The 14,479-nt window shown below is 58.0% G+C and overlaps 1 protein-coding gene across 1 annotated transcript in view; it reads right to left on the reverse strand.

The window, feature by feature from the left end:
* The window catches only part of CASZ1 (castor zinc finger 1), a gene marked incomplete at both ends in the record, with an annotated part of 53,828 nt that extends 40,648 nt beyond the window's left edge, over nucleotides 1–13,180 (reverse strand). The window contains 2 exons of the mRNA XM_079696735.1: nucleotides 12,649–12,687; nucleotides 13,132–13,180. Coding sequence (XP_079552861.1) covers nucleotides 12,649–12,687; nucleotides 13,132–13,180 — 88 coding nt within the window. The remainder of the gene's footprint in view (nucleotides 1–12,648; nucleotides 12,688–13,131) is intronic.
* Between the last annotated feature and the right edge of the window lie 1,299 nt (nucleotides 13,181–14,479).

Raw genomic sequence — 14,479 nt, forward strand, 5'->3', positions numbered from 1 at the left:
TAATAACTTGGTTAATGACCCCTCTATTTCGCTAAACTGCAAGGTCTGCGGGACGGGACCACTGTTTTAGCACAGCGCCTGACCCAATAAATATTTACTGAACGGATACAGAAAACTAAGTGCTTCTCAAGTTCATTAGGGGTAGAGCTGGGATTGGGGGTGTGGCCTGACTTCTGTACCAAGCCCTGTGGAGCTCCAGGACCTTTCCTGTCTGCGAGGGTAGGACTGAGTCTGAAAACCCCTTCTCTTGGGTCTCTGGCCCTCTTGAGCCTCAGGCTCACCTCCAAATGCCCTTCGCAGGGCTCTGCTTGGAGAACAAAAGAGGCCCCAGTTGTTCCCACATTTCTCTGGGAGAGGAACAACTGTTGCCGGCCAGGCCCTTGCTGAATAAATCCAGCAACTGTTAGTAGTACAGCGCAATTCTCTCCCGCTACTCCTGTCTCTGTCCCAAAAAAGGAGAAAAGGAAATCGAAAAGAAGATGGGGGAAAAATCCCATCCCAAGCCCCACGGTCTCCCTTCCCCCGCTATCAAGTCCGTCTGAAAATGTTAACACACAGAGGGCACGGGGACAGCCACCTGCCATTGCAGACAACTGGGACAGCCGCAGCAAAGGGTGAGGCTGTGAGATCAGGACCCAAAAAAAGGAGGTGAGGGAGTGAAGGATCGGGGGGTGGGCATGGGGCAACAGGAGAGATCAAAGAAAACGGAGAGACTTGGAGGGCAGTGAACGCCCAGCCCAGCAGTCGCGGGAAAGGGTCCTGAGGACGAGTGGAGGGAGAGGCCAGAGACCTGCAGAGACACCCAGAACCGGAGGGCCCATGAAGGCTCCAGGAGGCCAGGCTGGATGGGGAGGCAGGAGGTTTCTGTGGGAGCAGCAGGTACAGTGAGGGGAGGCGAGGGAGGGGAAGAGGAGTTGACTGGGTAAGAGGGAGAGAGGTCTATTAAAAACCTCAGTGCATAACACAAAATGTCAGGGTTTATAGCTTCATTCTTGGCATTGCCGGGACTGAGAACCCTGCACAGAAATGTCACCGCTTGTCATGTTTAATCACCTGCTGTTTGTTAACACCTTCCCTGCAAGGAGCCTGTCTCAATCTGCCCCTGGGCCCCCAAGGGACCCAGAAACAGCAAACATCCCCATCTCCTTCTTGGTCCCGCCTCAGGGTCTCAAGGGAGGAGCTCCATTTGCCATCCACCTGAAGGTCTCCCAGGAGCCCCACAGTGACCCTTCCTATCAGGCAGGCCAAGGAAAGGGACCCATGTGGTCCTGGCAAGGGGCTAGGACCTCTGGCCGGGGATGGTATGTTTCAAGTGGCCAGAGCCAGGGTGCTCCCAGGCTGGCTACCTTTCTCGTGCTCCTTCCACCTGCCTTTCTAGGGCTGCCTGTCCCTTCTGTCCAATCCACTCCTGTCCCCCCACCCTGGGTGGAAGAGAAGATAAATAAAAGAGGGCCCGCTCAGAATCCCTGCAGCCTGGAATCCACCGATCTGTCTGCTTGAACAGCAACTGCCACACAACATCTAACATTCAGAGCCACCATCCTTCTAGTTACAATCCTGCATCACACCATCTGTGGTTCTGGCTTGGCTCTCTCCCGGAGCACGCTTTGCTAGGTTGTTTAGACTAGGAATTCTCGGTCCTACTGCCCCATAATTCCTCCCTCTGGGGTGGGAGGGTGGAGCAGCCCACTCAAGCAGCACGTGTCTTCCCAAGCACACCTGGCTGTTCCCCACCCCTGAAAGCATGGTCTGGTTAACACCAGGCAAAGGGCTGGGTCCTCTCTCGGATGACACCTACACAAACTCAACACAGCCCCCAGACGCAAAGCCCATGCAGGGACAGCTAGCTGTCTGCAGAGCAGCAAGTTGATCCTGTACAGTTCCCGAGGTAGCCCCGTTACTTCTAGAAGCAGTGAGGGCCAGTGGTGAGCTGAGCTGCAAGGGTCTCCCGATCTTTCCTTCCAACAAAATCCATGCTTACACTGAAACATATCTGACAAACATGCATCCCAGGAGAATGCCCGTTCGTTCAGACTTTCTTCCTGAAGAACGCTTTGTCCAGTCCATTCATTCCCATTTCAATAGAAACAAGTCAGAATGTTTTTCAACTCCCCTTTGCTACTTCCCTGCAAACAGACGGGAGCACCCCTTTCTCAGGAGATAGGCAGTAATGAATGCTTTTAGAGGAGGCTTCCTCCAAAAAGTTCAAAATGCATTTGCATCAACAATTGCCTTTTACCTCGCAGGGAAGGCCCGGGGATGCGTCCACGTGTTACGGCTGGGATATAGGTGGAGCCCAGAGATGGGGATGTGGGCCAGGCAGCACAGTCAATAACCAGGGCTGAAAGTGGCCTCCACTGCACGCTGCCACTGGAACGGTCCTTGGGGAAGCCCTACTCTGGGTCTGTCTCCCTGCATTTGGAAAAAAATCCCTAAGTGTCTCTGGGCCACCTGTTTCCCCACTGGTGAAACGGGACAACTCCCTGTGTCTTTCTCCGAGGGAATTGATGAGAAGAAATGGATAGTAGGTGTGGTGTGCCTGGAGTCTCTTGGAAGGAGGGCACTGGGTAAACTCATGGGGTTTCTGCCGTCATGATTCTGCATGTTGCACCCCTTCCACTACGGGGGGAGGGGGCTCAGTGTTACCGGGTGGGGAGGAGTGGGGCCTCAGCTGCAAGACCTTTCCTACGCCCAGCAGAGGTTTTCAGGCAGTGGCCTGTCGTGCCTGGGGAGGTGTGTGTGCACACCCGCTCGAGTCCACATGCACCTGGCTGAACGCAGCCCACGGAGCCGGAGCCAGGCGGTTTTCGGTGGTGCCAGTCGTTAAGTAACCCATCCTGGACTGAGACTATCCTAGTTCAGGTGCTCAGGCTCGCCAGGACCCTGAGGGAGGGGCTGCGTCAATAAGCCCATCCTTCCGCCTCCAGGCCTGAGGGGGTTCACGGGCCATGGGTCTTTCCAGTCCTGGGCAAACCAGGGTGGGTGGTCACTGCATCGCTGACCACATGGAGTGACAGCTGGAAACTGCTCCCGAAGCCCCTCCTTCTTGGGTGTCAAGAGAAGCGCTCCACCTCCTGGGTGCACTGCCCACGTGGGGCGGGAGGTCAGACTGGAGCCCCTCCCACCTTGGGGATTTGAAAAGCTGGTCCCCGTCATTGAAGGGGACCCTGAGCATACATGGAACGTGTCCTCCCAACTCAGCAGGCCAGGGCGGAGCCCCAGAGGAGCCAGGAAGCAGGGCCTGGCCTGAGGTTCAGGGGAGCCCCCTGGTCCAGAACTGCTTTGTCCAAGCCACTTGGATTTATCAGATGAGCACGGCCTCCTGGCCAGGCCCCCTGGTATAATCCTTTCATTAATTTACTATTCGATGGGAAATTACTCCTTACCCAGGAATATAAGTTTTCATCTTATTTTAAGTTAGATTCTTAAAGCAATTACCCAGGCATCTGGCGATGACTTCACCGCTGCGGCCGGGCCCTGGAGAGGAGAAGGGCGGCCCTGAAGCTGCACAGACCCCGGGCTCCCGGCCCCGGAGGGGAGTTCAAGGAGGACTGGGAGCCCCTAAACAACTGTCCTGGGTCCTGGGAGGGAAGTGGGGGGCACACCGTCATCTCTGATATTTGCTGTTTGTGAAAACACTCCTCTCTAGCACCACCTGCCCCGTGAACCTACTGGGGACAGTTGCTGAAAAGCCTCAGCAGCTGGTGCCGTGGGAGCATTTTCTATTTTTAATTGTTTGATCGGAATATTAACTCATTTAGGCCTGTTCCCAAGACACACTTCCCAGCCAGAGGGTTTCCTCCATTCCCCAGACCTTCTTCTCTCCCTGTCCAGTCAGAAGTCAACTTTGAAATTAATAACCAGATACACAGACCTCTGCAAGTTTGCAAAGGATCAACACACCGGAGAGAAAAAGAAAGACGGTCCTCGCCGGCCACAGGGTGGCCCCGAGCCATCCTCTCAGCCACCAGGCGGGGGAGGTGGCTCAAGCACCTAAATGCCCCGCTGCTCCTACCTGACCCCACTTTTCCTGGCCAGCCTCTCCCTGTCCCCTCCGGTCAGCCCCACTGACCCAGTCTGCTCACTTGTCGACCTCAAGGGTGGGGACACTCAGGAGGCTCCCAGGGAGGGGGCGCCGGGAGGGAGGCACGTGGCCCTGGGCTCAGAGGGGCCGGGCCAGAGGCTGACTTTCCTTTCAGCTTCTACTTCTGAGAGGGAGGGAGAGAGGGCAGCCTCTCCACGGAGCCACAGGAGAACGTGCCAGCCAGTCCTCCCAGGGAGCAACACCAAGGGCTCCAGGCCCAGCCCCGATGGGAGAGTCACCCTGCTCATCCTGAGCTAAGTGTCGCTCCCCACGCTGCTGGGGACAAACCTAACCCCGGTGGCCCCCTTACCTGTCCTCGGAAGGCCCCCGACCCAGCACTGGGGCCACTTGGCCTCTTCGCCCTACATGCCCTTGGCCCCCCTGCCGTGCTCTTCCCTCTCAAGGTCACAGGGCTGTCCACACCAGGCGTATTTACTCACCAGACTGGCCCTGTTAGCAGCACTCACCACAAATATGCTTTCTGATAAAGTTGGCAGAAAAAAGTTCTAGAGCTGGAAACAGTGTCAGAAATCATCCCCCACCCGCACAGTGTGAGGCTGTGAACAGGTCGCACAACCAGCCGGCCAGAGTCCTGGGGGAGGCTTTTGCTGCTCTCACTTTTCTTCTTCCTGTTTTACTTCCCAACATACAGCCTGTTGCCAGGGGACCAAGGGCTGGGGATGGCTCTAAGCTCGTACTGGGTCTCGGCCCCCAAAGGGCGCAGCCCAGAGGCAGGGGCGTGGGGAGCGGCCCTCTGTTTCCTCCTGCTAGGAGCTCCCTCAGTGGCCTCTGGAGGACGAGGCCGGACGGCCTCTTACCTCTGCTTCTCTCTGGGCCGTCTCACCTCGCTGAGCCCCCTTCCCACCCGCCCGCCCTTCCTCTGTGCACATGGGCTTTAATGTTTTTATTACCTGTTTGACTCACTGCCTTATTGCTTCTCCCCTTAATGGGGCCGTAACCGTGGAAACAAGGAATAAACGGCCACCAGAAAATGAGATGATTAAACAGGTCACCCTGGCAAAACAAACTCAGCCAAGGAAACTCTGGGGGTGGGGAGGGTAGGCTCCTCCTCCCCTCACCCTTGGCCAGAAGGCTTGGACCAGACCCCGGACCAATGTCCCCGTCCCTGGAACTGGGGCAGATGCAGTGGGGCGCCCCCTGCGGGGCAGTGGGACACCTGGTCTATCCCTCCCCAGGCTCCCCTATCTCCCAGGCAGCCCTCCGGGCTGGCCTTGGGCCTTGAACTCTTTGGCTGAGGGGTGGCAAGGAGGAAGGCACTGGCCTAGAGGGAGGTGAAGAGCAATGCCAAGGAGAAGATGCACTTCCTGGTGACACGACGTTCTAGACTTCGCTCCCTGCTGGCTTCCTGGATGCCTCCTGCTTTCTCACTGGGCTGGAGTCCCCCACCCGATGCATCTCCTGCTCTCACACAGCATATTCCCCACCCCACCCCGCCTCCAGGGGCCCCTTAGTTCATGGAGAAAGCCCTATACTAAAAGGCCAATGTACGTCAAGGTTTCAACTCGGGAAGCTTTCTCCTGGGAATCCCTGGTCTTTGGAGCCGCACAATGTGTCTGTGTGGCTCCAAAGCCACATCCTGGACCAACCTGCTCCCACAAAGCCTCAGGTCAGAAGGCTACAAGAGAGGGCCCTTGTGACTTCAGGAAGGACTCCTTGGCCCCTTGGCACTGGCCAAGACTGTGGGTCCAGGAGAGCCCCCAGGAGGCAGCTCACGGGAAGCTCTAAGAACAGACCCCACAGCCCGATCAGGAGCAGCCCAAACACCGTGCCGGGGGGCAGAGGTCCAAAGCCCTGGCAACGCGGGGCAGGCCTTAGTACGAGCCACCCCCTCCTTCTGGCCTGACTCCCTGCACTGCGTCTACCCAGCTGGAGGGGTCCTGGGAGTGTGAGCAGGACCTAGAAAGGAGGCGCATGCCATGGTGAGGTCTGCTGCGGGGAGACGGAGACGGGCACGAGAGGAGATAGAGCAAAGTCGGGGCCACCCACTGGCTACTGCCCCCGTCCCCTCCGGGGCAGCAGACTGCGTGTGCAAGTGTGACCTCACGGCAAGACCCCCCGCCCCCGAACCCGGTCACGGTTAGCAGCTACTGGGGCCCCATCAACCACTCCCGCCCACCTTCGTCCTGATGCCCACTTTGCCCCTTCGTGTCATCCCTCATCCCAGCCCCACTCCTTCCTGTAAACCAGGCGTAGAAAGCTCTCGAGGAGCGAAAGCCCAGGTCCCAAGGGAATCACCAAATGTTTCCTGCCTGCCTCCTGCTGCCCCCGCTAAGAAGCTGGCGAGGCAGTTGGCGAAGAGGCACAGGAATCAATCAATTCCACCAGCGCTAACAGTGGGAAGGCGCGAGACCAGCCCTGTACCGCATACGCGGAGGAGATGCGAACGCAGAGCTAACTCTAATAATGGTCACCATTACAAAAAGCAGTAGCGGAAGAAAGCAGGGTTCCCGGCCTTGGTCTCTTGGGGCAGGGTACAGAAGCCTGAGTGCCGCCCTGACACACCAATGTCATGGGTATAACCAGATGCTCAGAGCAGGCCCCCAGCCAACCTCTGACCTCTTGTCTCTTTCCAGGGCCAACTGGGTGTGAGGTGGCAAAAGGGGAGGGGCAAGAAGGTAGGCAGGAGGGTCTGGCTTTAGGGAGCTGGGTGGCCTGGGCCAGAAGAGGCAGGAAAGTGTGGTCGCACAATGGGAAGCAGTCGGGGCGGTGGGCTGTGGGCTGTGGGGTGGAGGAGGGACAGAAGTACAAGGCAAGAGAGAGAAGAGGCTGGTGGAAGTCTAGAAGGTGTGCGTGATACAGGACACATCGTTTGTCTATCTCTATCTGTCCCAATACCTCCCATCCTTTGTCAAGTTCAAAGGCCACTCCTTCACAAAGCTCCCTGGCTCTCGGCCCCAGCACGTCCACCTGGTGCGACAGATAAACGCACCTGTCTCCCTCCACCAGGCAGACCCCAGAAGCCTGGGAAGGACCAGGCGGCCTTCATTTCTGCAGCTCCTACAGCGGGTGCTCCCCAGTGCTTACTGAATTGCAGACCTCACTATCTGCATGGGATTTCCTCCCCTTCAGGGCACGATATGTCCTGATGAGTCTGGGGTATGAGGATGCTATGCTGTGGTGAGGCAGCCAGAGGGGTGAACGCTGGACCACCAAGTTGCCACTTTTTCCAATCAATCCCAGAGAACCAGCCTCCTCTCCTCCGCTCGCTGGGACCACCAGCCCTCCTCCTCCTCCCCCCTTCCCTGGCTCCTTGCTCTTCCTGCTGTACTCTGGCCCAGCTACCCCGGAACGGCTGCTGCTTGCCTTGGGGACCCACAGGCTGTCATTACTACAGAGCAACTTCCTTCCCCCCTGAAGAGGAGGAGAGGAGAAGGAAAAGGAGGGGCAAGAAGAGATGTGGTAGCAGCCCGGGTGGTCAGGGTTTAAAAACCAGCTCAGCGGGGCTTCCCTGGTGGCGCAGTGGTTGAGAGTCCGCCTGCCGATGCAGGGGACATGGGCTCGTGCCCCAGTCCGGGAGGATCCCACATGCCGCGGAGCGGCTGGGCCCGTGAGCCATGGCCGCTGAGCCTGCGCGTCCGGAGCCTGTGCTCCGCAACGGGAGAGGCCACAACAGTGAGAGGCCCGCGTACCGCGAAAAAAAAAAAAAAAAACAGCTCAGGGAGGGCAGTGTAAAGGACAAGCCTTGGGGCCTGGGGTGGGAGAGCGAGGGTGGGGAGCAGGGGTAAAGACATGGCCTGACTCTTCTAAGAACGGTGGGCCAGGCAGAGGAGGCTGACGGAGGGGGCAGACGCATCACTAACCTGGCAGGGTCCAGGAAGAGGAGAAGCCTGGGCCCAGAGCCTCCTGGGTCCCACCCAGTCCTCTGCCCAGGGACTTGAGCCAGGGGCAGCAGCTTTAATGAGGAGATGCTGCTGCCGTGACTCAGCCCTCCAAAGGTGCCTCCATTTATTTTATTTTTCCATCATAAAAACCCAAGCTGCAACTCAGCCAGATTCCCTGGCTCTGGGGGATGGGGGAACACCAGCAGTGACGGCGAAGCCCTCAGAGAGGTCTGACTAACTGGACCCAGTGCCCTTCTTAGACAGGAGAGTTAATGGGTTCCCCTGGTTGATCCCCAAGGGAAAAAGGGCCCGGGATGGGGTCCCTCTATGGATCTTTCAGACCTGCCCTCGCTGCCTCTGCCTCCTGTTGGAGAATGGCTACTGCAGGCCTTACACCCAGAGTTTTGCTCTGATATCTTATAACCAGTGCCAGGGCTGGTTCAAGGGGCCACTTCGCAATCCAGAGCTGCCTGTCTCGAATGCTTTGTTCCAAAGAGAAGGTCCAAATGTGTGCTTCTCACCTCGTCCACTCAACCTGTCCTCCAAGATTCCTCCCTGAAGCCTCTCAGTAAAATCAGGTTGGGAGCTGGAGAACCAGAGACCTTAAAGGTCATCTGATGCTCATGCCCCTCCGAACGTCACAGCCAGCCTCTGTCTGAACGGTACCAGGAAACTCGCGAGTTCGGAGACAGCCCATCCTGTCCTTGGCTCTGACTCCTCCTTCCTGCCAAGATGGCACCGAAGCACCTACCCCCTGCAGCAGACTGGCAAAACCGGTGCCCGACCTGACCGTAGGGACTGGCCCCAGCTTCGACTGGTTGAGTGGGTGTACCTGGCCAAGTAAAGGCTCGAGGAAGAAAAATTGAGGACAACCTGCTCTGGCCCAAACTCGGCATGGACACGCTTCCTCCAGAAACAGCACAAGAACCTTCCCAGGCCCCAGTGTGACCAGAGCCAGCAAGGTTCCTAGAAGCCTCCACTCCTGGCAAGGCCCTGGCCTTGAACCGGCGGCTCACAGCAGTCCTGAGAGTCTGGAGGTGGGCTGACACTCAGAGCAGCAACTTTGGGTTGGGGAAGGCAAATTCTTTGCTCTCTGGGGTCAGCTACTGCCTGGAAGAAGCCTGTGGCCTTCCCTCTCCCCTCCTCGAGACTGTGTGTCCGCGAAGCACGTGGCCAGCATGTGGACAACCCACTCCAAGAACCAGGCCACTAAGCCAACACGTCTCAGCTCCCTTGACCCCATCATTCCTGGCCTCGTCCACAGCCGAGGCTGGGGCCAGGCTACAATGTGGGGTGCGGGTGGGGGGGTGGTCTGTGTGCAATGTAAGGGGGTCCAGGCCTGGAGTCCCAGCAGAGCTTATCCCAGGGAAAAAGAAGCAGGCCTGGCTCAGTGAGCAGCACTGATCCCTCCCCCTGACTCACCCTGACAACACAGCTACAGCCACAGTGCCCAGTGCACAGTGGTGCCCCTCAGGGCTCCCCCTGTGGTCCCTGGTCAGCCCTTTGAACTTGCTCTCTTGCCTGTTTGGCCCTTTACCTGGCAGAGCCTACCTTGGATCCTCTGATGGACAGCTCTAGCCCTGGACAGCCCCTCCCCCTCTCCTCAAGACCTCCCTAGGGAGAGTGGGGGCAATTACAACCAGATCCTCAAGAATCAAGGGCAAGTTCTTTCTCAAAGCTCTACTGCTGTTTCAAAGCCATTTTTCGCCCTGGCCTCCAGTTTTTTTCAGGGCCTAGGAATCAGCCTAGCGGGGCCTAATCCTGGGGAGCTTCCCAACTGCAGCATGGATTTACCTGTGTCTGAAAGCTTCCTCCCTCCTCCCTTCCCCCTCCTGACTCCCTCCCCCAGGGAAATCACTCTAAAAGGGCCTAATGGAACCATGTCCTCCTCTCTTCGTCTCTCTCCTCCCTCCCTCCCTTTCTTTCTCTTTCCTTTTTTTTTTTTTATTAGCATTTGTGGAATTTATTCCCAAACTCTCCTAATCTTCCGTACACAACCATTTGATTTGCATAACCCAACCCCCTCTCATAAAAACTGGCTGCTAGTTTAATTAAAAAATGTAAATTTGCTGTCATCTCGGGGCCTGGTGAATTAGGACGACATCGGCATTTTTTATTGCTAAAGACCTCCAGATTGATCCAGCCCTTGGCTGAACTATGGTGGAAGAAAAGGGGTCCGCATGGCCCCTGAGGGTCTTGAGGTTCTGCTGTCCCCTCCTGAGAAGCCCTGGTTCTCCCACCACTGAACTGCTTATGGCTGCAATGTTTCAGAACCTAGAGTGATCACCGGAGTGATGTTAACCCACGACCCAATGCTTACTGGGTCCCTGGTGCCAGCAACCCTTTGGGGCCTGTGTCTCCAGCCTGGTACTGTGCTAGAGAGGCCCTCGGCAGAAGCTGCCTGTGGTCCCCCAAAAGGAGAGAGCCCCTCATCACATCTGCAATGAGTCCAGGCCAGAAACGAGGCCCCTGGCCCTGGCTGTGTGCAGAAGTACATCCCAGAGGTTGAGGAAAGATAAGCATGCAGTGAGCCCAGAGACAGGCTCAGAGGGGGATCTCAGAGCTCCCACCTGCTTCCCTTTTTTTGTGAAGAGGGGAAAAAGTGCTTTTCTTCTGAAGTTCTGAGATTAAGGGAAACTTTCAAGTTCGAAGAAAAGGCTGAGATGGTATCACCAGATGATTTCTCCAGGAAACAGTCAGAACTTTGACACCTTGGACCTCCCCTCACTGAGCGGCCAGAGTCCAGGCCTGGGTCCTGCTGGGAGGGCCCTGCTCCAGCTACGGGAGGGACCAGCTGACCACAGGGGCCCTTCTAACTTCTAGGAAAAGTTTCCAGAGCCTGTCCCTAGAGGGCTGGGAGAAGTAAGTGCTGGGAAAGATGCTACAAGAGGTTCTGCCACCTGCAGGCCCAGGAGGCCCTCTCTCCAGTCGGGGACACCCTACAGAAGGGCTTTGGAGTCGTGCCCCGACAGCAGGTGGGTATAGGGCAGGAGGATGGATTCCAGCTCCAGTTGGCATATGGGTTAGAAGGAGGAAGCTGAGGGCCCGACTTCCAGCCGAGTAATGCCTAGGTCCCCTGCGCCTGCCCACAAGCAGAGGCTCACCTGCCCCAGGTAGGGGGTGGTGCGTTACCACCACCGGCCCATCTGTAAGGTCTGCTTCTTAGCTGGGATGCGGGGGAGGGCATTTCTGAAGAAAGGGGGTGGGGCCTGAGAGGGAGGCGATGAGACACCTGATTGGAGGTGGGGAGGGCTGCTTCTCTGTGGGAGTGAAGGGCAGGGAGGGGCAGGGTGGCAGCAGTGGCCTTAGACACCTTACCCACTTTGCCCAGTAGGGGCTGTTGCACCCTTCCTGGGCACAGAGGTCCCCAGGACCTCCACGTCGAATTCTCCAAGATCACACCTGTCTGGACATGGTATCAATATTCCTTCCCCAACAAACACACTTCCCTCCTTCCCAAAGCTGCTGCCATGTCCTGTCACCCATCCTGGGCCCCCTAGTGCTGCCTCCTGCCCTCTCTGCCCACTCCCTTTTGATTTCAGGAGGTCAAATGTCAGCCCATGGATCCCAAGGGGCAATGCCATGAACTTGGGCCGTTATAAACAACCACTCTAACAGCCACTCATACCACCTTCTATAAATGAAACAGAAGGGTTCAGAGATCAATCTCAATGAATTATGAACCTGTTTATCACTGACTTCTTTTAAAGACATTTAGCAAAAAAGACAGCGCTTTTGTCAGCCTAGGATGAGGGTCCTGGTCAAAATTCCATTTCAGTACAGAGGGCTAAGGGAAAGCCTAAAGAACGTAAAGTAAACCTCACTCTGGACTCAGATTGGAACCTCAGATAGGAAGAGAAGAGAAATGTTGAATACAATTATATTAAAACCAATAACACACCAAAATCTCAGCATAAACTCTGCTCCAGGCCAGCACTATGCTATGTGGAACCCTAACCTAGGCGCCATGGTAGGCCCCCCAAAACCCATACGTCCAAATTCAGTAGTTTGTCTGGTCTACCCTCTCCCAGGGTAGGGGCTAAGGGGGATGGGAGAGAGTCCTGGGCCCCTCACTTTGAACTGATAACAGCCGCCTCACCCCACGGATTCTCAGGTGAAAAATACTCATTAGCCATAATAAGCAGCTTGATCATCCGACACAGCCTTGTCCCACATAAATTAAATTCCTTTACCTTGAGAGAGTCGCCCCGAAACCAGACTAACCGCCTTTCCCAACAGGACGCTGCTTTCAAAAACTAAACCATCCCCCACTAAAAAAATAAAAACACACACCCCACAGCCAGACACATAGAGATCTTTGCTGGAGAAGAAAAAAAAAAAAAAAAAAAAAAACACAGAAAAAACACGCAGCCGCTCAAAAAACACGGAGAACAAAAAACAAAAACCCCACGAAAACCCCCTAAATCCTCTCTCTGGGTGCCCCCCAGCTCCCTCTCCCCTAGGTTCTTTCACAATGACAAGCATCAAATTAGTCACAGTCCCTAAGCAAGTAACAAATAATAACAATAATATCATCGGAAGCCTCACAATCCAGAAACTCAGGCAAGAAGCGCAGCCCGCACCGGACCCTCTCCAGACCAGCCCCCCCCCGCCACCCCCCGCCCCGCTCAGCTGCTACCTCATTGGGCTAAAAATAATAACTTCCGTAAAAGAACCGAAAGAAAAGTGAAAGAGCCACCCCTAGTTCCCACCGGCCGGTACCTGTACCAAGATCCATTCTCCTCTCTTTGGTCCCAAACTCTTCGAGGAACGCCAAAAAAAGAAGAGGAAAGAAAAGAAATCTGTTTAGTCTCTCACAGTGCCCCCCACTACCCACCCCAGCTTTCCCCCTCCGCTCTCCGCACCCTCCCCCCATCGAGGGGCGGTCAAGTCCCCGGGCCTGGGGGAGAAATGAGAAGGGAGACCCGGAGGGAGAGCGAAAGTTTCTCCCTCCCGCCCCTCTCTCTCTGGCGCTCCGGCACGGCACACTCAAAGCAGCTCCTCTCTGCTCTCGAGTTTATTAAACTAAAAGAGAAACTATTTATAGACGCGGCCCGGGTCGGGGGGCCCGGCCGGCCCCCGAGGCCGAGGGGCGCCCCTGCCCGCGCCCGGCCCCGCTCCCGCCGCCCCCGCCCCCGCCCCCGCGCCAGGGTCGGAGCCCCGCGGCGGCGCCCCCTGCCCTCCCCGCCCCACTCCGGTACTCACCATAGTCGGAGAGTCGAAAGCCGAATTCACTTAAATAATCAACTTTCATAATACTTAATTAATGCCTAATTGCGACTGATTACTCCCCGAATAACAAGTTGTTTTAAAGCCCTGATGTCATTGCTCCTGACGGTAACACTCAGGGTAACAGTTTGGCAGAAGGGAACAGGCGGGCGGGCGGGAGCGGCCGGGGGCGCTGCCAGGCGCCGAGGTGATTGGCAGGGCGGCCGCGGCACCGCCTCCTCCAGGCCCGGCCCGCAGCGCCCCGGCAGGTGAAAGAGCAGAGCTCGGCCCGCCCGCGCGCGCGCCCGCCCGCGGGAGGCTGGAGTGAATGGGCTCGCGCTCGCCCACCCCGCGCCCGCTCCTTCAGGCGCGCCTCCGTCCGTTCCCTCGCGCGCGCGCGCGCGCTCCTCACACGCGCGCCCTCGGCCCGCGCCCGCTCCCTCACGCTCGTGCGCGCGGCCTCAGCGCACCGGCCCGGGCGGCCCGCCTTCTTGGCTCAGCGATTGCCCAAACCTTAGACTTCGGAGGAGGGAGGCGGGGACTCGGAGCCCGGGGACGGGAGGGAGGGGAGGCGGGAGGGGGACGCGGCGGTCCGAGAGGACCCGGCGGCCCGCGCTCGCGCCCCCGCGCCCGCGCCCCCGCGCCAACTCTGGCCGGACGCCGCGGGCGGGCGCGCGCTCGCACGCTCTCCTCGGCGCTCCGGCCCCGCGAGCGCGACTCGATGGCGGCCGCGCGGACTCACGCCCCGGCGCCGGCCGTCCGAGGGCTCGCGGCGCGCGCAGCCGAGCAAACTTTTCCGCGCCGGCGGGCGCAGGTGTGAGCGCCGCGGGGTCGCGCCCACCGAGCCGCCCGCCCTGGTGCGCCCCCCGGGCTCTGGGTGCTGGGGTACCAGGCGTTTTGTTTCCTCCTCATCCCTGAATCTCTTCCTGTTGCTGTGGGTGGTGGTGTTCTTTAGCTCTGAGGAGGAAAGACTCTGGGGCCTTGGGCCTGGGTGTCCCGGGGAACACTCGCATCGGCCTCGCGCTGTTCCTCACACCGTGCCCGCCGCAGGCTTCACGAGTGCGGGAACCCCCAGGGCTCCGCCACTTTGGTTTGGCTTCGCCTTTAAATGCGCCCTGGCTCCCCCGCCCCCACCCCGATTCCGGGTGGACCCCGGCTCCGCGCCACATCGCTGCTCTCCAGGCCTTCCTCCTCCCGCTGCCCCGCAGTTCCGCCCCCAGCCCCGCAGTGAGGACGGCACCTCCTTCCTCCCTCACCCTGCCTTGGCCGCCTGTCCTCCAAGGGCCCCCAGCACGGATCCGCGCTGTCTCTTGGGCTGCCAACCGGCCCTCTTGCCTCTGCCACC

The sequence above is a fragment of the Hyperoodon ampullatus genome, assembly GCF_949752795.1.
Source record: "Hyperoodon ampullatus genome assembly, chromosome: 2".
Classification (NCBI taxonomy): Eukaryota; Metazoa; Chordata; class Mammalia; order Artiodactyla; family Ziphiidae; genus Hyperoodon; species Hyperoodon ampullatus.